General features: G+C 54.7%; 6 protein-coding genes across 6 annotated transcripts; 1 reads left to right on the top strand and 5 right to left on the bottom strand.

The window, feature by feature from the left end:
• Nucleotides 1-15: 15 nt before the first annotated feature.
• CCMA1212_004832 (Endo-1,4-beta-xylanase B) lies at nt 16-2,545 on the bottom strand (the record flags this gene model as incomplete). Its single annotated transcript, XM_073702121.1, has 2 exons — nt 16-2,418; nt 2,486-2,545. The coding sequence occupies 2 exons, from the start codon at nt 2,543-2,545 to the stop codon at nt 16-18; spliced, it is 2,463 nt and encodes an 820-aa protein (XP_073559889.1).
• A 6,347-nt stretch (nt 2,546-8,892) lies between these two features.
• On the bottom strand, nt 8,893-11,508 carry CCMA1212_004831 (Nitrogen assimilation transcription factor nirA; the record flags this gene model as incomplete). The annotated part of the gene is made up of 5 exons (XM_073702120.1): nt 8,893-9,448; nt 9,557-9,901; nt 10,006-10,319; nt 10,434-11,141; nt 11,224-11,508. The coding sequence occupies 5 exons, from the start codon at nt 11,506-11,508 to the stop codon at nt 8,893-8,895; spliced, it is 2,208 nt and encodes a 735-aa protein (XP_073559566.1).
• A 959-nt stretch (nt 11,509-12,467) lies between these two features.
• Nucleotides 12,468-14,088, bottom strand: CCMA1212_004830 (Mutanase; the record flags this gene model as incomplete). Its single annotated transcript, XM_073702119.1, has 5 exons — nt 12,468-12,942; nt 13,044-13,068; nt 13,176-13,307; nt 13,379-13,922; nt 13,981-14,088. 5 exons carry the CDS (start codon nt 14,086-14,088, stop codon nt 12,468-12,470), a joined length of 1,284 nt encoding a protein of 427 aa, XP_073559572.1.
• A 3,945-nt stretch (nt 14,089-18,033) lies between these two features.
• Nucleotides 18,034-20,161, bottom strand: CCMA1212_004829 (uncharacterized protein; the record flags this gene model as incomplete). Its single annotated transcript, XM_073702118.1, has 2 exons — nt 18,034-19,934; nt 20,116-20,161. 2 exons carry the CDS (start codon nt 20,159-20,161, stop codon nt 18,034-18,036), a joined length of 1,947 nt encoding a protein of 648 aa, XP_073559928.1.
• A 3,911-nt stretch (nt 20,162-24,072) lies between these two features.
• On the top strand, nt 24,073-24,333 carry CCMA1212_004828 (uncharacterized protein; the record flags this gene model as incomplete). The annotated part of the gene is made up of 1 exon (XM_073702117.1): nt 24,073-24,333. The coding sequence occupies one exon, from the start codon at nt 24,073-24,075 to the stop codon at nt 24,331-24,333; it is 261 nt and encodes an 86-aa protein (XP_073559958.1).
• Nucleotides 24,334-26,069: 1,736 nt separating this feature from the next.
• On the bottom strand, nt 26,070-26,404 carry CCMA1212_004827 (uncharacterized protein; the record flags this gene model as incomplete). The annotated part of the gene is made up of 2 exons (XM_073702116.1): nt 26,070-26,347; nt 26,398-26,404. 2 exons carry the CDS (start codon nt 26,402-26,404, stop codon nt 26,070-26,072), a joined length of 285 nt encoding a protein of 94 aa, XP_073559515.1.
• Nucleotides 26,405-26,444: the final 40 nt, after the last annotated feature.

The following is a 26,444-nucleotide window of genomic DNA, read 5'->3' as shown; positions in this document are numbered from 1 at the left end:
CGCTCAGGGGCCGCTTTACAGGGCAAAGACAGCGCCCATGATGGCGAGACCGAGGCTCATGCCAGCGCCAACGCGGCCAGCAGCGCCAATGACGGGGAGGCCAGTGCCGCCGGGGAGGACTCCAGTGCCGGTGGCGGTTCCGATGGGACCAACAGGAGGAGCGACCAGAGTCGGGGCGGGGGCAGAGGCCTCGGCAGGGGCGCTCGGGGCACTCGGGGCCGTCGGGGCAGCACCGGTGGGCGCGGGAGGAGCGGGCGCAGCAGTAATGGAGACCTGGGGGATGGTGACGGCCGTCGAGACCCAGTAGATGGTGCTGCTGCCGGGGATGGTGGTGCCCTCGGAGACAACGGGCTGGGTGACCGAGGTGGCAACGACGATGGTGGTGTAGTCAGTCGGGGCGACAACGGGCGTGCTGGTGACGGTGATGATGGAGGTGATGGTCTCGGCACCAGTGACAATGGCAGGGTTGGAGCCAGCGTCGCCCGCGCAGATGCCCTGGAAGAAGGTGATGGCGGCCGCAACGTCGTCGTCGTTGTCTCCGTTGGAGTAGACACACTCAAACACCTTCTCGACGAGGTCCTTGCTGGGGCAGTAGCAAGAAGCATCAGCGTTGCCATCGCAGTGGGGGACCAGGGTCAGCCAGGTGTTGAGGCATCGGGGCAGGACCTCGGGGCAAGGAAGAGGCGCATCGGAACCGGGCGCGGAAGATCCGGGGCCGGCGGGAGTGGAACCGGTGGCGGTGGGAGCCGGGGGCGCAGGGGTGATGGTGGCGGTGACGGGGCAGACGGTGGTGCTGACGGCGACGGTCACGGTGGTCAGGACGGGCTGGTCGGGCCTGGCTGGGCAGTTGGTCACCTCGGGAGCGCAGCTGGTGATGGTGTGGACCGTGGTGGTGAAGACGGTGGAGGTGGTCTGGTAGGTGGTGGTGATGACCGAGGCGGGGCCGGTGGTGGCAGCATCAGAGCCACCGGTGGTGGAGGGAGCAGCAGTGGTCTCGCCGGCAGCAGGGACGGTCGTCTCGCCAGCAGGAGGGACGGTCGTCTCACCGGCAGCGGGGGCAGTGGTCGTCTCACCGGCAGCGGGGGCAGTGGTCGTCTCGCCTCCAGGGATGATGGAGGTGCTCACGACAACGTCGGTGGTCGTCTCGCCAGCAGGAGGAGCAGTGGTGGTGGTGGCGGCAGCCGCAGGTCCAGTGGTAGTCTCGGCGCTGCCAGCGGGGACGGTCAAGGTCTCGCCGGGAACAGCGTAGGTGGTCTCACCAGCAGGGAGGGTGTAGGTGGTAGCACCGACAGTGTAAGTGGTCTCGCCAGCAGGGACAGTGCGAGTCTCAGCAGGGGCAGTGTAGGTCGTGGCGCCAGCGGGGATAGTGTAGGTCGTGGCCTCACCAGGAACCGTGTAGGTCGTGCCGGGGACAGTGTAGGTCGTCTCTCCAGCAGGAACAGTGTAGGTGGTGGTGTCGACGGTGTAGGTAGTCTCTCCAGCAGGGACGGTGTAGGTGACAGGAGGAGCAGTGTAGGTCGTCTCGGCAGCGGGGACAGTGTAAGTGGTCTCGCCAGCAGGGACGGTGTACGTCGAGCCGGGAACGGTGTAGGTGGTCTCGCCAGCGGGGACGGAGTAGGTGGTAGCACCGGCCGTGTAAGTGGTCTCGCCCGCGGGAACAGTATAGGTCTCAGCAGGGGCAGTGTAGGTGTTGGAGGGCACAGAGTTGCCGGGCTGGGTGGTCTCGGGGGGAGTGTAGGGGGGCTTGGTGTTGCCAGGCTTGCCACCGGAGGGAGGGGGGGAGTTGTTGTCACAGTTCCAGCCGATGTGGTGAACTTTGGCACCGCAAGTGGACTTGCTGGGCTTGCTGGGCTTGCTGGGAGAGCTGGGCTTGTTGTTGTTGTTGCCGCCGCCAGGGTAGACGACGCAGACCGACTTGGCACCACCGCACTGGTTGTTCTTGACCGTGGTTCCGTGGGACGAGCAGTCGGCAGAGTGCTTGCAGGTTGAGCCGTCGGGCATGTCGTAGTGGAACTCGAGACGAGTGTCAAACTCGGTGCTCACGGAGAAGGTGTCGATGGAGAAGTGCTCCTTGTCGCCGCTGGCGTAGATGCAAGGAGTGGTGGTCTTGTCACCCGTGCACTGGCCAGAGATGGAGCGGCCGGTAGGGCCAAAGGTGCGAGCGCTCAGGAGGTTATCACGCTTGCTGAAGTCATTCTCGCAGCTCCAGCCCTTGAAGTCGCAGCCGCTGTACTGGCCGATAGGGCCAGTGGGAACGTCACTCCAGTCCCAGCCATGGTGCTGCTGCTCGGTACAGTGGTTGTTGTCAGTGTTGCTGGGGCAGCTGTAGGGCTTGGCGCCGGTCCACGAGTTGCCAAGGTTGTACTGGACGAAGAGGTCAGCCAGCCGAGCGTTGTACAAGGCAGATGTGCGGGTATCCTATCAAAAGGGAACTGATGGAACTGAGGAGGGTGAAGGGGGATGAGAGTGGGAGGCTAAGCCTTACGGTGGCAGCAACCCGCTCAACGCCGGCCGCAGCCAGGAGAGCAAAGGTGACAGACTTCATTTTGAAGCAAGTTTAAAACGGTAGTGAGCGAGCGTATGAGCTTTCAAACAATAGGAATCAAGAAATATTGAATATCGATATGGAAGATTTTGGCTTGTAGGGTCGTCGTTGTCGTTGTGAGGGATGCAAAGAAAACGAATGACTTTGATCCAGAAATGAGAGACTGGTATTGATTACCTAGGGATAGAGAAGAAGGAGATGAAAAAGAAAGAAGGAAAGAAAGCAAACAAAGGGCTGGTTGATGCTCCGGAATCAAGAGAGGGAAGAGGACGGAGTAGAGAGAGGCAGATCTATATACCCAAGGCCAGCACGAGGTTCCCGGCCGGAGATGGGGCTGGTAGTATTACCTGACTCCGTCTCCCAACCAAGCAAGGTCGTACTACCTTCAGGTTGCTCGCACTCACGCTTCTCTTGCTCTCGCCCTTGGATTCCACCTTTGTCTTGCTCAGGCGCTTGAGCAGGCGCAAAGACTCGACCCCCTGTTGCCTCGCAGCGTCTCCCCACGGCCTGTGGGAAAGACGGAATCGAGACGACACCCCGACCCATGATTGAAGCGCCGGGAACAGGGTTGAGGCACTATCGAACCGCAAGGTACCGGTACGCGGCAGGCAAGCTTGGGGGTCTATGTACCGGAGGATAGCTGTTAGCGGGAGCAGGGCGGCAGACGATAACAGACGGGACTCTGAAGCTATGCAAGACGGGGTCCCTCCAGCGGCTGGCTTTGTGCTGGTGAGTACTTGGACGTCTGGCGAGAGGACGTCGAGCGTGGATGCTGGCAGCCGCAAAGGGTCTTGGAGCTTTAGGCTCGAGCCCAGCGAGGCGAGACTTGGGCCGCAGGTAGACGAGCCGTCACTCACGCCAGCAGCAGCAGTGGCGATTCCTCCTGGTGAAAACACCCCCGGATACCCAATGGCTACATCCCGTCCTTGTCGCCCTGCCTGTGATCAAGTGCCAAGAGCTCCCCCCAGGGGCGCCTGGATGGCTTGCTGCCGAAACGGCTCCATGTTCCAGGGGCCGCGCTACGGCGTTCTTGGCAGGCACACGGCGCTATCGACTGGTCGCGGAGGCAAGTTCACGGACTGGGCCCCTAGAACAACTGGACGAGACGGAGAGGCAAAAGGGCGGCCAGACGCTTCAGGTCGGGGCCGTTACAGGTGGCTGTTTTGTCGAATCAGACCATGGCCCGGTGTGCCGTTTGGGAGGGTTTCGGCGCCGCTTTGCACGTTTGACAAGTTGTTTGGTTTTTGCCGTGCTTTGATAGGTAATACGGGTGGCGATGAGATGATGACTGTCTGTGGCGTATAGTTCGATACCATCTTACACTACACGTACCTAAGCTGTCATGATACTAATCTTGCCTTGCCTTGCCTTGCCTTGCCTTGCATCGCAGCAATGCAATAGGTTATCAGTAGGGACTGATATTGCCTCTCTCTCTCTCTCCTTTTCATTAGCAACTCACTCGGTAGTGGAAAAGCCTTGCAGCCAATCTCGTCGAAATGGCCAATATTCATGCGCGCACGCTTCTCGCAAGCCTCACCTGCAGCTCGCAAACCGCCTTTGATTGGCCTTTTAGCGCCTAAGCTTGCAGACAAGTTTAACCCGCGAGCCTAATGCCAAACCAGGCTAAAGCTCCTGCCGGTACGCGGTACCTCCAAGGTTCGCAACTTCCAAGTTTGGGAGATGCTTGCGGGTGTCTCCTGCTTCAGGTTCGCCGGCGCCTTGCTTTCCACTTGATCCTCGATCGATATCACGTTACCGCCTGAGGCCCCTGTTTGTTCCCACTTCCCTTTTTCCCTCTTCCTTTGTCTTTTTTCCTCCTTGTCACACACCCTTGCCCATGGCATCCCTGTCTCTCCAGGAAACCCCTGCGCTTCCGCTCTTCTCGCAGACAGGCAAACCAAACCGGTCTCTGTCTCTTCTGCTCTGGCTGCCTGTCATCCCGCGCCTTGACCTTGGACCTTGGACACAGACCGATCTGCACCAGGCGACATCCGCCGCACAGACGCCGACAGACCATCTCCAGCTGGAATCGTACACCTACTTGTGCTCCACGCGATATCTGCTTTGTCACCCGGCCTGCTCACGTTTGCATTCAATATTCGGGGGCGCCTCGTGCAGCAACCCGCAAGCTAAGGCGGTACTAGCTCAGGTACGGGTTCTGCACATGGAGCCTCTCGCTCCAACACCCTCGGCCATGACTGGCTGATGCGAGTGCTAGATGGACGAGCTGCACGTCGACGCTACCCTGTCCCGCCGACCGCTATTCCGAACCTAGACACTGTCCTCGTCCCCGTCCAGTCGTCTCGCCTCGTCCCCATTTCGACCAGAAGAAGCCGGTCGCCTATCACCATGCCAGCCAATCCATGTCTCGCCATGCCTCGCCCATGCCTCGTCAGTGCCGACCGCGTCCGGGCAGCATATCTTCTTTCCGCCTAGGCCTCTGTTACTGTAGTAGTTGATTGATGGCAGGTTTTCCGGTTCTTGTCCCCATCAACACTGCCTCCGCCATTGATCCCTGCCACCGGCTCAATCAGACCAGAGAAGCGAAGCAATCCCTGCCCACCCCTTGGCGGACGAACATCTCCAAGCGACGCAAAACCGACCTTTGACAGCCCCGTTTCCCACACTGCTCGCATGTTGTCTGCGAACAATTTACGGCGCCTAGCACGCTGGTGATTGCACCCATGCCCAGCACCTCGGGTAACGGCGCCCAAGAACTTTGTACCAGCCCGTACAACAACAGCACCGGCAATGGCGGGGAATGCTGCTCCGTATGGCCAACGTCTTTACCAAGAGGCACTCGAGTTCAGCATGGAGCATTCGGCACCGAGCCTCTCACCCCATCGGCTCGTAAGTGTCACCACTCTATACTTACTCATCCTGTCACGTCCAATCCCAGTACCACATTTTCTTCAGGGCCTGCTTGGCTGGAGAGCTTGCTCTATCCATGCGTACCATTTCCGCGCTTCGTATTAACACGAGTTGACAGATGAGAGCACATCATGCGTGGCTTGGCTTGACATGTCAACACCACCATACCCAGCAATCACCTTGCCCCTCCAAAAAAGGGAAATTCCAAGGGAGTAGCAGCCTAGCCATCCCGCTGTTTGCCTCCCTAATCACCGGGCGGGTGGGACAATCTTCTCTTTTGCCTAGAGGATCCTGCCGAGTTGCAGCTAATGTGAAGATGTGTTTCCATATCTGCAGCCTGTGCAGCTCAGCCAACGAGTATCACTGCTTGGCCACGTTCGGAGATGCTCGAGTCATTTTGAGCTTCCGGACGATAGTCGTCGATCTAATCAGGCCCGGATATTTGGTCGGCCAGTGCCCCTGTCGTGCCTAGAGCTGCGGACTCCGGACTACGGATTTGCAGGAACCTGGCGCTTGGCAACTGTCGTCAAAGAGTATGTGATACGAGATGCAGAGCAGGCGTTTGTCCAACATCATGTCATTGCGCCATAATCTCCGTCTGCTCGGCATCGGCAATGCCAAGAATGTCTCCCCGTTCCGTCGGATGGCGCTCTCACAATAGTCATCGCTCAACGAACTCGCTGTGAAATCGCTCCTGCGAAGTATGTACACGTGCCTTTATCGAAAGGGGTCACCGTCGAACACAGCACACGTTCGCCACGGAGTACGGAGTTGATCGAACCAACACCGCCGAGGTGGCTTTCAGCCACATCCCCGCGCTCTTCTCAGGAGGCACATTAGACGATGACGGCCATCTAGCTGGGCTTTCAACTTACTACATGAGCTCTGGCCTTTGCTTCAGCCAGTTGTTGCGAAGACGCTCTCCAAAACATGGTTGTCGACTTTCCACATCTTGAGCAACGCTATGGAATCATGGCCCGGATCGACTGTCGGCTGTCTCCGAGATCGTCGCTTGCGAATCCACCACCGAGGCCCGCCCATGGCGGAAGCGAGTGCAAAGTGTCGTATGAATGCCTGCGAGTACGAACTGCCACCGGCTTCTTATCAAAGTACACATTTTCTTCTCGGCCTTTGAACATCATGGCATCCTGGTTGCCATGAAGGGTGCGACACATCTATCTCTCTCAGCTGCTTTGACCTTTCTCCCTACTAAGCCGTTTGAGGATCGGGCAACTCACTATCATCTGGCTATTGACGGCGGGGAAGGGGTTCGGGATGGGTGCTCCGTACGCTACGGGCTATAACGCCCACTCACTCTACCTACCTTACTACTACCGGCTTCATTGTGCTCCCGGTACGACCATCTACACGAACCAATCTGGGCCAGGATGCCATGTTGAGAAATCTTCCGTCCGCCTTTCTCGTTTTCAAGCTTCTTCCCTGCGCACAAGCCATCCACCTGACACTGCATCTGCCTTCACCGGTCGGTTCTCTGTACGAGATACCTAGTTGGGAATGATGTCAGGAGTCCGTACTTTTGGCGCATACTGTACCAGCAAGACAACGGCAATCTTCCGCACATAGACGAATGTTAAGCCAAGGCTCATCCCATCAAATTCGGGCCTCTCGTCTATCCTCATGACAAGGCCAATGCCCATTGCCGGCCCATACTCGTCCACCATAAGATCCTCTGTTCAAGTTTGATGACATCTGGCGAATGAAACAGCTGCTGGTTGCAACTACTCTCATACCTCCTTGTACACAGGGCCCACAGGCAGAGCTAACAAGTTCTTGCGCTCAGGTAAAGGTCGAATCGAAAGGTGTAATTTACCGCTCCCCGTATACGAGTACTGTACAGATATGCATCCACTGCTGGACGCCACACGGGCGTTCGGTGTCGGGTAAATGTGCAGGTTGCCGCCCGACAAGCAGGCTGATCCCGCAGACGACCCTGTTGTTTCACCACGAGGATGACCTGAAGCGGCCATCCGATCCAACGGAGGTGGCGAAGCTCGACCGCGTTCATGCACTGCTACTCTGGTTTGGCTGGCAAGCTTGTCCACCACAGGCCTGCCTGGTTGCCCTGCATGCGAGTTGAGCTACCGAGTACAGCACTCGTCCGCTTGCAACAACGAACTACAACAACAACCGAAGTGCCTCACTTGTGCGAAATACGCCTTTCGTCAGGCCTTGCGAGTGATACTCCGCACCTGTTTCCCTACCTATTTGGAGCCTGTACAAAGTACCGACGTACTCGTGTGACATACGGAGAACAAGCATTATCATGGAGCGCAGCTTCACTTGCATCCAGGCTCGCGTGGCGTCGGCATCCCTCAGATCGCCTCGAAACATCGTTCTGCCGGCGCAGCCAGTCCAGAGCCCGATCCGAATCGTTGCCAGGGTCTGCAAGAACCTACAAGGCCCGCTGATGATTCTGCTACATGTACTGCCTGCTACAGACATTGATTAAGGTATGGATGAGCTCCCAAGCAGCTCAGGTATGTGCGCACGGCGGCGTGAGGTCGTGGCCGGCCGGGTCCTTCAACAAGCGGTATGCTCTCCGTACACGCTTCTCATGTTCGAGCACCATTGTCCCGTGAAGAAAGAGATTACCGCCGGTCGCAATGTGCTTAACGCCAAGTGACAATGCAAAAGGAAGGTGGGAAACAATATGAAAAAAAAAAAAAAAAACTATACCGACAGAATAAGACGAGCTTGAAAAGAGAGAAAAGGGGTAAGGCAGAGAGACAGAAGGGGGGGGAGGGCTGAAAATCGCAGAGCAAATCTCAGCGTGAAGTTGTCGGTGATGCATACCACTTACGCTTAGGTTTGCAGACCTACCCTAAAAAATCCAGTGTCTACGACCAGGATCCTCAACGCTCTATGGGAATTGTCGGTGCTCTCTTCAACAAAGGCTGCGACCCTTCGAGCCTTGGACCCTTCGTTCAATTACCAATTCGCGCCGCATCGCAGCGTTGAGTATCCTTTGCAGCTCGCTGTTCTTCATCGGATGCGGCATACGAGGTACAGCCACATGCAGCCAGTGGATATCGAAATTCTCACACCATTGTCAGGCGTGAAGCATCCCTCCGGACGCGGAATCCCGAGGGATAACCAGAGCGGTGTGTCTGCGTGTAATTTGGACCATAAGTCTCGTTGTCTGGCCAAGAGCCGGGATCCGCAACAAGCTCCCTTCCGTTGATTGGCTAATAACAGCACCATGATCACACGGGCTGGTGCTTCACGTTCGTCTACTCGAGTCCCCGAAGCAACAAAGGATGCGTTCCGTGACGGCAATGCTCCGCGTGCTCAAATCTCGACGTTCCTCTCAGTCGCACAGATGCATGGCAATTGCTCAGAAACCTGACCAACTCGTGACTCGCGCGCGGGTTCGAGGGGAGAGGAGTTGTCCTCTTTCTTGCATCGTTATACCGAGCCGAGTCTGTTCAGATTCTACGCAGTGTTCTCGATCGAAATCATTGTCTGTCCTTGGTAGATAGCTGCCCATATTGTTTGACAAGGTTCTCAAGCCGCGTGGAAGTCGGGTCTTGATGTTTGCTCCCCATGGTCAGAGGATAATGGGACTGGGCATACTGCACCAAGAGCGGCTCTTCAGGGGCGAGGGGATCCCAGACGACATAGTTCTGGAGAAGGGCCAGATCTTCTGGGCTGAGCCGATCCCGCAGCAGTCGATAGATGACCGAGGTCAGGTGAATGTGTTGGCCTTGGTCGTATAGCCCCTTGAGGCTTAGGATGATTGTGGACTTTAGGGATTTGATCGTCTCTACGTCGGCAGCCGGAGTCAATTTGAGGCTGTCCATAGCCCCGCCCGCTATGAAGGAGAGATGAATCGTCAAGAAGGGGTCGCAGTACTCAAAGCTGTGCCGGATATAGTAGAGGCGCGCAACGGTCTCGAGGCGAGCAGCTGCATGGGCGGCCGTTTTCTGGGCCGTTTCTTTCATGAGCGTCGAAGCCTCCGAAATACCCGCCTGCTTTGTAGAAAACAGGATCGTGGCCAGGTAAAGCTCCATGCTGTTGCAGAACCAGTCTCGTCAGCGTTCGTTCATACAAGCGACACGGCGAGATAGGACATTGAAAGGGATATCATCGCAAATCCTTGGGGAGCAGAGAAAAACGTACTGCACCTTGAGCTGCCATGGGAAGACGATGTTTCGGGGAGAGAGAACTGCGGGCAGCCCCAGATACCATTTCTCTAGCCTCGAAAAGATAGACCAGATTTGCCGGGGCGATACTGTGTGCTCTTCCTTCTGGCTGTAGCTGATGGCAGCCATGTCGTGAATGATTGAACGCAGACCCGAAACTGCCTTGAAGTAATGTCCATAATGCGCCGGAACCAGCGTCGGATTCAGCGGGTATCTAAGCTTGAAGTCCCCATACCAAAACGGATGCCCATCTGGGTCGGGCAGCGGCGTGGCTGGCGCATCAGGGATCAGAGGAGCCCGGTAGTAATAGTACGATTGTATGCTGCCAGGCGCCGGGTCGACATGTCAGCGGACGGGGAGAAGAGACAATATGGGCAGAGTGGAGGACTGTACGGTGACGCAAAAGCAGGGGGGGAAGGTACACACCATTGCCAGTTGAAGAGAGCCCAGGCAGTAAAGACGCGAGCGTGTGTCATCCTCTGGCTCTTTACGTGGGCATGGTCTCCGAATAGCTCCAGCTGTTGGGCGACCTGGAGTGCATGCATTAGATACGGTTGGCCAACCTTGTCCATGCCGTTGTGGCTATAGATGAGGTTTAGGAGCGTGGCCGCCTGCACGGTAACCAAGTCCACCCTTTTGCAGTCAAGCTCCCACAGGCGCTTTGCCTCGGCTAGGAAACGGTATCTGAGGCTCTGAGGGACCCAGAACTGGTGCCGATTGGGTATGCCAATGAAGGAGTGCTAGTAGGCAACTCGGTCAGCTCATCCGTCCATTCATCACTCGTCGAAACCGACCTGGGACCACGGATCGCGAGGTGGGCGTGGTCGGATCCATCCACGAATGCTGTAACTTACACATGCTTCCGCCAACAAGGCATTGACGAGCATTGGCGAGCAATACTGCGTGTCCTCGTCAATCATGGCCTGGAAGAAGATGTCCTTGTGGAATATGGGAAAGCTTGGGTATTCGTGGAGGATGTAAGCTCGCAGGAGCGTCCGCATCAAGTGGTCGTCAGTGGTGACCATGGTCCACCTGGACGGCTTGACGTGGTCAATCAGAGGATCCAGGAGTTCGGCGGCGTGATACGGCTGAAGGTAAATGTTCTGATATCGGCTGGCTATTCCGCGTGGATGCAATTCGGACCCATGGTTGCCCTGGTGGCCAACTCCGTGGAATGCCGTCTCATACAGTACCGAGTTGAGATACGGGTTGTCCGGAGTTTGGAGATGGGGTGGCATGGCGGCGAGAAAGGGGAACTGGTAGCGTCTTCGAGTCTCGGGGACGACAGAAAGCTGCAGCAAAAGGTCGCATTCCTTCATCCGCCTCAGGAGAGCCCCGGGATCAACGCCTTGACGTACCAAGCTGAACATGGTCATGGCATCATTCTCCGAGCAGTTCTGAAGAGCGGTGAAGAACTCCTCGTACGAACTTGATTTCCTGTTCTCCTCCTGGTACTTGCGCTTGAGCGCGGCCGAGATTGTCTCCTCACGATAGGCCGAGGCATATTGGCACTCGATCTGGCGACTTTCGCATGCTGAGCATTTCGGCCGGTTCCCATTGCACTTTTATTTTGAGCAGTTTTGGCGTGTATGAGCTTCGAGTCCGAGCAGATTTCGCTAGGGGTGGGGTTCGAGCTGGCCATACCTTTATTTTGCGCTTCCGGCAAGACTCGCAGGCAACGTTGACAGCCTTTCTCACAGGCCGTCTTCTTCCGGCCCCCTTTGCAGTGTTGTCCTGAATGAGCGCGGTAGATTCAGACGACGACCCGGTCGATTCAGACGATGAAGCGGTGGGCGTCGGTGTACGCGCGGATGTCAGCGCTGGCGTGATGCTGTCCTCGGCCAAAGATGGCTCACGGTCGGCGGAATCTGCACGTTCTGAAGCCAGGCGACGGTGCTTTTTGCTCGGAGGCGAGGGCCTATCTTGCATCGTCTCGGGCATGGGCGGGCGAGCGTAGGGACGGTGTCAGAGGATCGGGACATAAGCGTCCGCTGTATCAAAGGGCATGTTTGTAGAAGGAAGAAAGTGGAGGGGGGATCGAAGTATGCTTCTTCATATGGATCGCCGGAGACGGGGAATCGGGACAGGGCAGAAGCAAAAAGAAAGGAGAGAAAAAAACACAGGCACAGCAACACCACATTCTCCGTTGCAACTGCCCCAGAACAGGCAAGCGAGAGGAATCCGGCGTCTTGTCCCTGTCCTTTTGCCTCTCTGCCCTCTCAGCCTTTTACCCTGATGGTGACCATGGACATATTTGACGGGCTAACGGGCCAAGACGGAGCCACCTCCGCTCGAGACCCTCAGATGATGTGCTTATTGGCTCCCCTGCAAGGGACCTCTTTAAGTGTCTGTCCCAGGACTATCTCACAGTTGGAATTGGTGAGATATGACATGTATCAGCCGCAGCACCGTGCAAAATACGGGTGACGGAGAAGAGGGCGAAAACGAGGCGACGAATGCCTTGTTAGACAGCGAACAGCAGCCACGTATCGCGTGGAATACGAAACGACGGTCTTTCCATCAGAAGTCACTTCCGCCCCGTCTGAGGAGGTTAAGACGCCCAACAGCCAGCCACTCGAGCCGGAACAAGAAACGACGTGTTGGCCTCTTCCACCGCACGACGCGGGATCCCTCATTCCTGGGCTCAGCCGCGGCCTGGCTTGACTAGCACACGCCGCCCGCGTTGCTTCGTGGCATCATGGATATCCGCGAGCGAGCAACGGCGCTTTTCTTGTCACACTAGTTGATGGCCACCGAGCATGGCTTGAACTCAGCGCTGGGTGCGGTTTTTCAATGATTTAATAGAGCTGATGAAGACAAGACTGAGTGATGAGCGCCGGTCTGTCGCTGTTGGAGGTCATCTCTGCTATCAGATGCGTCCGCTTGGTCTAAAACTTGCCCACGTATGCATTGAAGTTATAGGTCTGGCACGAGCTGCTGATGTCCTTTGCGCTCTGGCCACCCAGAATTTGCCTGCCGCCGCGGGAGAGCGAGAAGGACTGCTTGCCAACGCCCATTGTGAAGTTGAAGACATGAATGCCGGCATCAGCATTGACAGTGACAGGTGCCACGTTTCCACTGGTCACGGTCAGTTGCGCAGGCTGCGTGAGCAAGGTGCTGACGAAGACCAGGTCGTCCATCAGCTCGGCTCCTCGAGGGATACCTAACGGATCGCTGCTGCATTGGGCACCATGTGGAGTCGGGCGGTACCAGTAGACGAGTTCATCTGCCTGGACGGTAGGGGACGACGCGCCGGCCTTGTAGGCAGCGATATACGGCTTGTAAATGTCTCGCCAGCCGTCGTGGGGGAAGCCATTGGCCCATTGGGAGGACCCGTCGTCGCTGTGGTTGGGCTCTGAGCCACTATACAGACGTGAAACATTAGCAATGCTTTTGCCATTTCGCGAGCTGGAATCAGGACGGGGACGAAAGAGAGGCGAGGCAAGGGGGGCTGGTTCGCTTACGAGATATAGTGGCTTTCACCGAAGTCTATGAGTATCAAGCACATGTATTTGTTGGTTAGCCTGTCCAGAGAAGACATTTCTCTCTTGTTCACGGTTTAACGAAACTGAGGCTGAAAGGCTGAGTACACTCACCGTTCCAGGTAATGATTTCAACCAGGGCGGGCTTCATGTCAAGTATCTGCTGCCATCGACGGACCGGCTGCTCCTCACATATAAAGACCCAGTTCTTGGTATTGAAATGGGTCGAGAACCAGGGAGAAACAGCTATCTCGGTCAATATCATACCTCAAGCTCAAGCTCGACGCAGCACCACGGCATCATTCGAAAAGACTTACGTGCCATGTAGGGTCGACCGCCGAGGCCCTGGATGTATCTCAAATCCCACACGGTCGTCATGGGCCCCTTGATGACGCTGTTCCCGCCGTCTGTAGGCCAAGCATACCACGAAAAGGCCCCGTCGATGCCAAGCTGGCTGCTGACGCTTCCGAGCGACGCAGGATCCTGCATATTCGGAATCACTGTCAATTTCTGGCTGCCCAGGGCGCTTTTTACGGCATTCCAGTTGAAGGAATCGCCAACAAAGGTGCTAACCAGAGCGCCTCCGTTGAACATGGCCTGGGCCGGGTGGGCAGCGTATTTGCCCACAAGGCTCGTGATGTTACCTGTGTCGCCGTTGGACCAGTAGGCAAAGTCGAAGGAGATAAACATCTTGAAGTTGAGCTGCTGGGCGGCTGTATACGCATTGTCGAGCTGCTTCGGCGTGTAGCTATCGACCCAAGGGGGAGCACAGTTTAGGGCAAAGCCATCAATGCCAACAGCTTGCGCTTGTTGGATCTCGTCGATCCAATCCTGAATGGTAAATTTTTCAACGATGCCTACCTGAGGACTTTGATGTTAGCTGGGTTTCTGTGGCTATTGCCATGAAGGGATACCATACCATGAAATGAGCAAACACCGGCCTGGAGCCTTGTGCAACGACGAAGCCCACAGCATTGCACAAAATCACCACAAGGGCGGCCAACGAATTAGCTAGCCTTGCCGACATTGTTGTCTGAGATCTCGCTTCTTTGACGAAGGGGCGGATCAGCGTCAAGATTGTACGTGCTCTGCAGTTCTTTTCCTCTTCTCGTGATACGTTGTCTTGAAGAACATATCTCCCGTCATTGTAGCCGTAAGAACTGCTGCTACTTATAGTTCCAGTCAGCCGTCCTGTAATCCTATGCGATACAATCCCTCGCCGATCTTGACCCGCCCAATTGTGGCGACGGATATATGTTTCAATGCCGCTACAAGTGCAAAATACCACATACCTTTTACGGGAAAGAAGTCGTAATCGAAACCTGCTCTAGCTCTGCGGGGTGCATTTCAGGAAGGTCCGGTCGATCCCATGATGATGCAGAGCACACGGTCATTTCTCGGACGGGGGGCCAGTTGCGGCATGCGTAGGGTTTATGCGTCGTCCTGAGGTTGTATCAAAGCCGAGATCGAATAAGCTTGATTAGAATGCGAGGGTTCGAGCCCAGGCTCAAGTTTGTACCCTTGCCAAACTGATGGTCTTTGCTTCATGGTCATCACCATCCTTTACTCGATGGATAGTCGGTCTTTCAAGCAAAGACAGCACCCATTCATCTGCTGCCAAGGTGATATTTCTCCTCGCCCATCGGGCCGATGGCGTAAGGGCCCGAATCAGTGTCAGGTGAACAGCTCAACCAGGATAGTACAGCAACTCGGGTTGGCTGTCATGCGAAACGTTTGAAGTTGGCCTTCCATCTTGGGTTTGGAAAGAAGGAGGAGTGTGAGAGTGAACTTTCGCGCAGATGTCCCACAAACTCGATGAATTGGGACCAGCAAGAGGAACACCACCTCGTGGGTGTCCAGTAAAGAACGCATCGGCGGGGTCACGGCCAATGAGCCATTGTGGCCAAGCAAGGTGGTTGTATGCTGTGATCAGATTCGTAGCGATGCGCCCACCGTCATTGAGTGGCAGTCAGGAAAGATGCCGGGGCTCGGAGCCTTTCACGCCCGTAGTCGAGAATTGCAGGAAAGCTATACGGGAGGTCAGCAGTGATCCCTCTGAACCAAGACACGACGCCTACTCACTGGTCGGCAGCATGGTCTGCTGCTCAACCCAAACATAGCCTGAAAAAGCAAGCTGGGCGGGAACGATGCAGTGAGTAACCTCTGGCGTCCAAGGCGGATGTAGCTTCTACGCGCAGATAGTTGGAGAAAGAGTATAATAAGCCTCGCCTAGCATTGTGTAACGGAGAAACAATAGATACTTTTGGTCGCGAGCCCACTGTTGGCCAGAAAGGCAGCTGTGGGATGTGACGAGACGTGTTGTGTGTTGCATAGCCGAGAAACAAGCAGGCTTGGAATTGGTCTCCAATGACTATCAGTCGATGTTTGCGTGAATGTGGCTTTGGGCGCAATGTTGACTGCGTCTTTGTTAGAGCGAACCCGGTCTCCTCAGAACAATAGAGTCAGGATCCGGGAATGTGGCATACCAGCAGCTTTGTCGGCGTGGCTCGGTGAAGAAGAAATACTTCTTTTGATGCGGCTGTCGCAATGGTTGACTGCACCCTGGCCGCTCAGAGGATTCTCCCTACTCTTTGCTATACTATTGTGATCCCTTCGTCCCTCTTGTCTGAAATCTCAAGCCGTTGGTCGATAGTTGAGTGATGATCTTCTCCGTGTCTGCTTCGTACAATTGCAACAAACGCCCAAAGTCTCTCGATCGACAGCCAGCAGTATTTATTTCCCAGCGCTCAACTGATCGTCCGCTTGTTCGAATCGATCGATCGACCCACTCCTGTGATGTCGATGCCTTGAAATTGCTCGGCGGATTTTAGGAAGCAGGGGTGTTCATCAACCATCCCCCCTCCTATGCCCCATAAACCCCACGACGCTACCCATCAACCCATATATATATGTATGCGTGTGTGTTTCTTTTGAGATTGTAATCATTCGTCCTTATGCACTCGATCGTCGCGCCCGCTCGTTTGCTCAATTCGTTTGTTCACTGGATCGTCCCAGACTGCTCGTCGGAAAAGCAATATCATCGTTGACAACCCACCTCGCATCGAGGAAAACGCCATATCGTCCAACCATTCCCCCCAAGCCCCCCATCATCCAGCATGTATATGTATATGTATATTGTATTGTGTTTTGTAGACTCGGCCGTATGCGTATCGATCGTCGAACCGTGGTTCAGTTGTGTTGTCCGACGAGGTGTTTTTTTCGCGATTCCAAACGTGTTTCCGATGACTGCTGTCCTGTTCGTTCCTTTGTTCGGGCTCCGATCGTCGAACTACTCGTTCAATTTTCGGTTCATCATCGCACGGGTCGACGGCTTTTCGACACAGGCTATTCTCCGGCGACTCTTGGCTCGCTTGCGAAGGAAGAAGAAGTGTGGCGTGTCGTGACTCGATTCGATCCCCCTCTCCAATGCCCCATTTCCAACCCAGTCCAAAAGCCCCCCAGTATATATATGTTATAGGTTTTTCTTGTGTATACACTCGGCCGGTCGGTCGATCGGTTCGGTTCGGTTCGCTTTGGTTCGCCACAGTTCTTCTGCGTCGTCAGGGCTAGGTAAACGACCAAAATGTGTTAACCAATGCTCAACTGGCTACCAACGGGCGTAGGGCTAGAAGGGGTTGATGATGGGTAGTGATGGTGATCATGTGATAACAAGATAAACAGATGAAGCATGAGCATTGACAGTGCAGAAGCATGAAGGTAGCAACAGGACGTGTATGGTTCCGCCCAGTGAAGAAAAGGGGGAGTGCAGCTTCGCCAGTCAAGGACTTTCGGCTTTCAACGCAAAATTTATAGGACAGGCGGTGGGATGTGGTACTGCCTTGCAACTTGATCTCAAGAGCTTGGCGGTGCATATGGAGAGGAAGAAATGGGCATGAGGACGCAATCGAGCAGATATATGCGTTGGGAGAGAAGGATGAGAGGGTTGGGGCAACGCTTGATCAGTGAAAGAGACGCCAGTAAAGCGAGGCATAATTCAGGATGCATCTTCATCTGATGAATAATAGCTGCACTCAGGGGGTGAGCTTGAAAGCGAGCATTCAAGAGCGGAGTCGGTGCAGCGGACAGGGAAACGGAGGTGTGCGGANTCATAAGGGGGGGGGGGACGAGTTGAAGCCTAGAATGTGTGTGCAGAGTGCAGTGTTGAGTGAAAACGAATAGTGGGAGAAGATAATGAAAGATGTCGAGGGTTGTAATGCTGATGGGAAGCGACGCCAGAAGCAGGGGGCTGGTGGACGAAGGATCCCCCTCTCTCGACACTTGTCGAGACCAGTGAGTGGTTTGACTAGGAGGACGAAATGAGAGGAAAGGTGAGTATCATGAAAGAAAAAAAAGTTCGTGGGAGAAGATGTTGTTTCTGGAAAATTAGAAATTGTGGGAGGGGAAACCCTCGACAGTGCCTCAGGCGCTCTTGCAGCTGCCACTCTTCGGCATCAGACCTCCTACCCCGTCGTGACTGCCGCTCGTTTAGCGAGATGCCGTAAGCGAAGATGCGTGATGCATCTACGTGCGGGATGAGATTTCCATGATCTCAGGGATGGTTTTGGATTCGAGAAAGAGCGTCCTGAGCATCTTTAGCCCCGTTCTCCTCGAACCGAGGAGCTGCACATGATGTTGATAGTGTTGATGCTCAGCCAAGAAACGCATGATGGCCTCTATGACATCTCTTTGATACAACTCAGGCTAGGTCGTGGACTATCATACGTTTCCTGGGAGTGCCTCCTCAGTTGTAGGCCAGCCGAGGATGCGTGCTCGGCATTCGACTTGGTATGGTACAGCAGCAAAGGCTTGAAGAGATACAACTGCCTTATTGTTCATCTGGTGGAGAGTTCGCCATGGGAAACATGAGTGATCGGCTTGCAACCTAGAAGGTGATTTCTAAGGTAGATTGGTATGACAGCCTGAGCTTCATACATCTACTACGTGTCTTGACTACCCGCCATGAAGAATCTATTCAGCTACCGCTTTGTAATCTCCTGATCCTCTCTTCTGCCGCTCGCGCTCGTCTCTCTCGTTCCAGTTTCAACTTCATCTCGGGTGTCAGGCCCCTGGCTTCCTCCTCCCTGCGCTCTTGGGGCGTCTTCGCAATTATGGACGCTATACTGTTCCCCTTTTTCGTCTTCTGCTCAGGGAGCCTTGACCCTTCAGCACGAAGCCTCTCTTCTTCCGCTTTTCTCCGGTCGGACTCCTTCTTGTCTGCTTCTTGCTTTTCCCGATCGTCACGGCGGTCTGCCTCATCCTTGGTCATGGCCGGAGGAACCTTGGCCGCATCCCAATCCCATTTTTCCTCTCCCAGTTCCGAGCGTGCCACTCTGAAGGCATCTCGCGTAGAGCGATCTCCAGCAAGCTCAAAGGGCGTCTTCCCCTCCGCGTTCTTAAGCAACGGGTTCGCCCCGGCCCGCGTAAGGATGCCAAGCACCAAAGGCGCAGTATTCTGAGCAGCAGCGTAGTGTAAAAGGCGTGGAGTATGGTAGTTTTGCTCCGGAGGGTAGAACTCAAAGTCCGGGCCAAGGTTGTTTTTGGTGAGGTACGATAGAAGTGCGGGCAGTTTGGACCGCCGCACAAAGGCTTGTAGCTGAGATGTATGAAGCAGCGCCGTTTCCTCCGCTTCTGATAACGTCGGCTTTGCCGGCTTGGAGGGCGCCGCAGGCTTGCTTTGTGTCGTGCTCGCCTTGTCTAGCCCTGCCTTGCTTGGAGCAATCTCCCTGACTTTGAGCCGAGTCAGCTCGATAAAGGACCGCATCAGCTCGTTCTGAGTGGCTCTCCTGGTACTAAACGGAAACCCTCGGATACGGGCATCGTTGGCTTGAAGGACTTGTCCTTCATAGGGGCCAAACAGGGTTCTCCTGTTTGTCGTTCCTGTTGCTCTGATGAAAAGCAGCTCGGAAGAGTCCAAGAGCCCCTTCCAGTCCTGGAGAAGAGCGCGCACATCCTCGACCAGGGCAGTCTCGTTGTACCGACGCAGGGACGAGCCGGCAGAGTGCGCCTTGCCCTTGGCGTTGTCGCTGGCCGACTGAGAACCGCCTTGTTTCCGACGCGTCGTGTATCTGTGAAACGTCTTGTGGGCGAGGACCGTGGCCTCTCGGTTCATGGTTGTGCTGCCCGCTTTGGCGGCTCTCGGCGCGAGGGAGACGACCATGGCGGCAAAATGGCCGCCTCCGATCATGCAGAGGAAGAAGTGCGGTCCCTTGTACGCGATCGGCGGCAGCGTCCCATCCTTTGCAGGCTTTGGCAAGGCTATGGGCGCGAGCTGCTTCTTACGGACGACCTCGACCAAGTCGGGCTGGCGTTGCTCTTCGTCTGTGAATATCGCTCGGTAGATGCCGAAATACGTGTTTTCCGGAAGCAACGGCGAGCTGAACCATATCAGTGCCGGCTTCCCCTTGCCCGGCCGCCCCGAGGATTCGTCGTCGTCGACGCCTTGGTCGTTGTTCTCTCTGGCAGCGTTTCGTCTCTCCGTCAGCTTTGCTTGCTTCTTAAGCAGCGCCGTGAGCGTGGATTCCTGACGCCCTTCGTCCTCATCGTCTTCCGAATCTTCCGAGTCAGAACCCGAGAGCGATTCGTCCAGAGTCTCTATCAGCTTTTCAAACTCGGCCTCTGAGACCGGGCTCTGGCCCCGCAGCTTCTGCTTGAGGTTGTAGTTGTGGAAATCGGACTTGGTATGACTTCGCTGGTCTATGACGGTGGGGAAGGAAAGCTTGCAGAGAGAGCAGGCTTGGGAACCGACAAAGGCGTCGGAAGACGCGTCCGAGGTCTGGCTGGGAGGCGTTGATGTCGCGGATTCGTCGATGGCAATGGCGTCTGCGTCCGGCTTCAGCGTCAGACCTGCGAGGCTTTCTGGCGGAAGATCGTAAACTAACACCCGAGTTGGCGCAAGTTGTCAGCACTTCTTCCAAGCCGATAGGATTGAGACTCGAGCAGGAAACGGCGCGGTCGTAGAAGCTGCACGCCTCGTGCCTCGTGTCTCACAATTTGCATCGAAGCTGCTACGGTATTGGTACCTGGATCAGCGATGCGACAAAGTGCTTCTGCTTACCATATAATGGGCGCCGTAGGAGCTCGTCTGCTGGGTTCTGAGCCATGATGCGAAGCCGCGGGGAGGCTGCGGGTTTTAGAGTCGTGAATCGTATGTATGGCTTCAGTTCCCGAACAGTCGAATAACCCAAAGTCGCGTGAACAGCAAGGAGCTGTGCGACTCTTTATCTTGAACGAGAGGGGAGTGCGGATGTAGCAAAGTTGAAGAGTTGCCCCTCTATGACGAGGCTGGAATGATGTTGAGTCAACCGGCGACAACCCCACTAATCAGATAAATACTGAACAGAGTCATAACCCGGGTTTACTACCTAGGTAGGCTTGATCTCCATATTGCCTGTTGAGTTCAAGCCTTGGACAGCCTCGAAGCTTGTTCACAACGTCAACTCTTCAAGTTGCACTTTTGCTCGCGTCTAGTTTGGCCGAATGATTTGCTAGAACTCGCTCTCCAACCTTGGATTATTTTAGGGTGTTTACAGTGGTGTTCCCTCATCTGAGAGGTGTAGGAGTGTACCCAGTTCCGGCCGATCAACAGTATCGGGATGATGATTCGCAATTATCTATCAGCTGAGTACCAGTAGCGGCAACCCAACAAAGAGGAAGAAACTTTTATGTGGAAGGAATATCAAAAAAAGATTGAGGAATTTGCCAAATGGTACTTTGTTATGCGCACACGCCTACGTCTTCTACCGTGTTGACTTTGAGATGTGTTCTAGGGTAGTGGTCTGTGGTGTAGAAGCTACCTACGAATGTCATCGCGAAGCACACTGACACTTCCAGATATCCTCAACAACTGTCTCGGTATCGCGTACTGCTACACCTCAGGTAATTGGGTACAAAGGAAGAGTTGCGGTACGAAGGTAAAGCAATTCGGATACGGGCATTGGAGCTGCGGGTTATCGCATATCATCCGGCTTGTGCTACGTATGTATGCCTGACGAGGACCGCACCGATCGATGTAACCACCTCAGACAAAGAATCACGCCGAGTCGTTGGCCTCTGAGGGACAAGACAGGCCCGGGTTCTAATTGCAGGACAAGCTGTAGTGCGAAGTACCTTAGGCAAGGAATTGCTCCCTCTCTTCCTCGGCTGCCAACCTCAGACTGATCCAGCCGCACAGAGCCAACCCTGTCGGGACGGGGCCGGCTTCCGTACGAAGAGGAAAGACTCGTTGATGCAGCAAGGGACGATGCACTGGAAGTTGGACTTCTGCAGGAATCTCGAAGCACGGGGTAGTACAGAGCCATTGATACAGGCATTCATCGGGGCCAGCGTCCGTGGCCGACTGCATGAAGGCTAGCTGCATTGTGTGAAGCAAGCCGAGCAACCCAAACATATCAGGGGTCCAGAATCCGAGGGCCTGCGGGGATTCTGTCACTTGCACGCGTGCAGCTGGATGGTAGAGACTGGATCACCGTGCTCGTTCGAAAGGCCACGCTCCCGGCTTGGCGGACGACGCACATGCATACGATGTAACGCCGAAGCGGCGTTGTGTCGAGGCTTTCGGGGTGATGGGAAGGAAGCCAAGCTGCAGACTGTCTATTCTCAACGACTGCTGGTATAGTACCTACCTGGGTGCTAAGAAAAGCAGGGGAATCAATATCTGCAATGGTTCGTCCATGCCCAGCCAACGAGAGGTTCTGTGACCGAGGATTTGGCTCATGTTCCTTTTATCCTACTGCTCCATTGCTCCATCGCTCCGTTTTGACCCAGCACTGCGAGACACCCAACCCCCCTATCCTAGCGTTTATGCCAGGGCTTGATTTAGAGCTTGCTTTATGAAGCCAAGAGTGAGTGGTGCCTCTTGGTGGAAAGGCTTTTGAGGAGGCCGTGCTGAGTGTCACTGTTTGACTGGTTAACTGCAGTTGACTCGGCTCGAGGTCGATACCATTAATGCTACCTTATTCCATACGCGCCCACTGCTAGGAAATGATAGATCTCACATTTAGCATATATGAGTACCTGGGTAGGAATGGCTGACAAGGCATACTTGAAGTCGTGATAGGTGGGTGCTGTTGGTCGGAAGGGCATTCGGCCTCCCTCTCACCCACCCTCCGATTTGAGCCCTGATCTCTTTGGCCCATCCTACAAGCTCCACAGCCAGCTGCAGCGAAGCACGTCGGCTTTGCCTGGTAGAGCTTAGATCTGGACTGCGGGGACGACTTCCCCTGTCCTGCACCGTTGCATTGCGGCTGATCAATGCAAGTCTCTGCCAAAGGAGATAAGGGGCAACGAACGGCCGTTATGAGTATGCAGTCGTATGGAGTAGGGAGTACTGTATGGAGATGGTGAATGCCCGGGAGATTTCTGTGACGACCGATGCCACCCACCATCGACATGGAGCATCGTGGACAAGCCTCGACACAAACCAGAGCCCAGAGATGGGAAATACAGTAGTGCCGCAGCAAGACTACTCCATATTAACCAGCAGGGGGGAGGGGGTAGAGAACGGGGAAAACGAGGAGGATGACAAGGTGAAGAAGAGCAAAGCCGCTTTTTGCTCCGTCGCCGTTGTTTGCTTGATCCACATTCAGCCGCAAAATGGATTGCTGGGCATTTCGGCCCTTCAACTGTTGAAGCTAGGCAGGCTGTGTCTGACAGAGAGACGGAAAGAGAGAAAAAAAAAAAAAAAAAAAAAAAAAAAAAGAAGAAGAAAGAAGGTAGAAGAGGACTGAAGACGGAGGTGATATCATTCCTCTCATCTCCCTGTCTCTTCGTGACCCTCCAAGCTCGACCTTTTCCCTCGTCAAGCTGAGAAACCACTGCCGACAGTCATCTTCAAGCTGCCTAAAAGCAAGCCACAAGTTGGTGCGGTGCTATCCAACCCCGACCAATCGTCGTCATTCTGCGCCGATTTGCGCGCAGATTAGAAGATCTCCAGTCATCCCCGACCTGTCAATAGGATATAATCATTCCCGATGCTGTAGAGTACCAACGTTAGTAATGCAAGTAATGCATAGACATGGCCAAGAGGAATCGGCATCAAGGACTCCTCTACATGGTATAGAGGTATAGAGTAGTTACTTCGTAATGGGACAAGCCTGATAAAGAGGCGAAGATGATGGAATCAAAATCTACGACTCCCACCTCAACCTGTTCCTCCAGCACAATCGTCACCTGGAGTCTTGGGACGCAATGAGTTTGCCGAGGATAGGGAGGCTCTGTATCACAAATATAATCGACACTGGGAGAATCCTTGTAAATCTGTTTGATGAGATATCGACTAGGCATCGCCTGTACAGTAGAAGTCAAGCGCCGTCTGGGGTTGAGCCGTCTGGCACCAAGTGCGTTAAAAGCCGTCAGCTTGTTGATCTGTACGTTTCGGTGAATCCTTCCAAGCGTCGTCCGAATTCCAGAGCGAGCGAGAACGGCTAATAGCGTCAGGATCTCAACTGGCGAGGTGATCTGCTGCAGTGGAAGATGAGATGCCCTGCGGTGAGATGGATTGATAGAGATCTTGGAGAAACAGCGGAATTGATCTTTCATCCCTTTCCCCTCCAGCTGCAATACACTCCGCGATGACGCGAAGAGTCCATCGGTGCCTGCTGTCAGTCATTGCTTATTGTTCGGACAACTCGTCACGAAACGCTTTGGCCTCGGATGTCCTCCTGCTTCTCCCACGAATTGCTGCAGAGCGCGCACGGTTGCTTACCCGGCCCTTTTACCAGCCCCTGGCCTGGCTTCTGTTGCCCTTGTCACTTGACGGATTCTTCAGAAAGGCGCCGGCCATTATTGTCCTGCGCCATCTCCCACCAACGCGTTGCTTCCAAGGCGGTTCGTTTACTTCAGCAGCCCCTGATGCAAAGAATCTCTACCGCTATTTCTCTATAAGCAGATCTTGAGCGGCAGATCAACGCCTGCCTTGCCTGTGTGGCTGATGCTGCTTGCGATTGGACAGGTACCTTAATGACAGTGGCAACTTGAAAGGACCTGCCTTGCCTGCCTAGCAGCAGCAAGCACAATGTACAAGGATTCGTTCTACGAGATGAAGCGGCGCAGGACAGGCCAGTCCATGTTCGATCGTCGGTTCAACGAAATAACGGCAAACAACCAACTGCATCGCCCTGCCAACAGCGGCACGACGGTGGCTCTCGGCTCTCCTTTGAGTCAGTCACCCTTTGGAATCTTTCGGATAGCCCTGGAGCGCAAAGACGTCGCGAGAATGTCCGGCTCTTCAGCTGCTGCCCAGAATCTTCCATCCGTCCCAGAAAGTACAACCTAGATTTCTAGGTACTGCTACAGATTTATACAGGTAGTATCATTACTACGTCGTTTCCAATCCTCTGTGGCCAGGCCTGGAGCGATAGCCACCCTCCAACTACCACGTGAGATTGCTGCAGAATTTCCTTTCTTTTTATGTGCCTACCCCGTCCAACCGGTCTCTTGCATAACGTTCAGCAATCCTTGCCCCCCAAGAGGCCAATCATGATCCCGGGAGGCCGTCCAAAGCCAGCGCCCATCAAGACCCTGCACGCTCTTTTCGGCATGCAGAGGCTTCCGGAATGGGTCTGGCCAAGCCCAGGGCTGTTGATGAAGCTGTCCGGGGCGAGAATTGGTTAGCATCGAATCGGTTGCGTTTGCCTTCGTCTTCTCTGTTGGGGGGAGGGGGGAATGGAAAAAGGAAAATTGGAAGGCATTTTGTTAGTGGAACTCGCCTAGCGAACAAACTTCTTGCAATCACGTTGGCTGACAGTGAGCGGAGAGAGGCAACGAGATAGGTAGGTATGTACCGAGTGCTAATAAGGGGAGGGGAGAGGCGCCAACAACGCCACCACGCAGTACCGAGGAGCTGGCGGCCAGCCGGTTGCTTGTCAAAGTTGTTGTCAAAGTTGTTCGATAGTGAGGGGGAGAGGGGGGCCAGAAACGTGGATTTGGGATTCCACAAGGTGACCCCATCTTTCAATAACCAGAGTCTTGTAGTACTAGTAGTAGTAGTACTCGCAGCTCCGTAGGTACGAGTTTGTACAATGGCGACGCAGCGGAGAAGATGAATCCATGTGCTTCGCAACGTAGCCCAGCTGTATAGTACCTAGCGGACGTTCTATATCTCTCTGCTACCTGGTTCAAAAAACGAAAAGGCGAGCACAAACTCCCGAGCTGCCGTCAGATACCTACCTTACACAGGAGGCTCTGTACAACGTGACACTACCAAACTGCAGGCGCATGCAGTAATACCTGATAACACTGCGGAGTCCTCGTGGAAGCTGCAGGTCGGCCGACGGCTTTGCTCCGGACCAGATACCCATTCTTGTATTGGCTGGTTCCGTTCCTGTATCTCTTGCCCGCCTCTAGGATGGGTTGCCGACCAGGATGCACGGTAAACGGGTCACAGCACCCCTGGATACGTGCTTGTTTCAAGCCCAAGGCGCCAGATTAGCTTTTGCAGGCTTCATGATTCAAGGCTCTGCTCACCACCAAGCTTCACAAGGCTTAGCCCCGACGACCAGTCGCAAGTAGTACGCGAATCTGGGCCGGCATTGGATGATGGAAATAACATGGAGACCGGAGACAGATTTTAGAGGAACTTGTTAAACAGATGGACACCTGTAAGTACCTTATCCATTTACCCTTAAGGTACAAACTCCCAGCAACAGTTTGATGGTACCTTAGGTAGGTGCTAGATAGAAGGCAAAATAAGTGTGGCGTGTAGTGCCACCTCCGCCAGCCCAAACTTGCAGTTGAGGTACACCTTACCTAGTACTTGGTAGGTATCTTCTTTTCTTTCTCCGAGAACCCACGCACCCTACTTAGGGTTGCTAGAGTGCTCCATATGGCTATTGCCTTCCTTTCGAACTCCTTACCGTCGGTGTAGGTAAAGGTACCTACTATCTCCGAGGTCGACGCGGGGAATTGGGAGTTGACTGGTACATGCCCTGCACGTCGACTAATTAACAAACAACCCCCCCCTTCTCTCTCGTCGTCCGTTCTTACCTGGTTTCAATCCGTACAACACTCTCCTCACTTCTTCTCGTCTTCATCGTCGACAGGGGGACAAGTCTTCTCGCTCTTCTTTGCGAAGAACTCGGGAACTCCTCTGTCTTCCTGTTTCCTTTCGTTTGTCAACTCCTCGTTTGTGTTCTTTCTTTTCTCCTGTTCGATTTTCAAGCTGGCAGGCTTGCTTTTCTTCTGAGCCTTTGTCCCGTCTGGCTCTGGTTTCCGCTTCTCCTGGACTTTGGATGCCGGCTGCCTTCCGATCTGGTTTACAATCTGGGGACTATTCTTCCTCCTCTCTTTCTCTGGGATCAATAATGCGACGACGACTTCAACAACTCGAACCGAAGCACACTGTCCATTGATCCCTTCTCCTAGGCTCTATCATCTCCAATTATAAGC

The sequence above is a fragment of the Trichoderma ghanense genome (assembly GCF_004382785.1).
Source record: "Trichoderma ghanense strain CCMA-1212 chromosome Unknown scaffold_4, whole genome shotgun sequence".
NCBI lineage: Eukaryota > Fungi > Ascomycota > Sordariomycetes > Hypocreales > Hypocreaceae > Trichoderma > Trichoderma ghanense.
The sequence above is the reverse complement of the archived record's forward strand: the minus strand, read 5'-3'. Positions and strand labels throughout refer to the sequence as shown.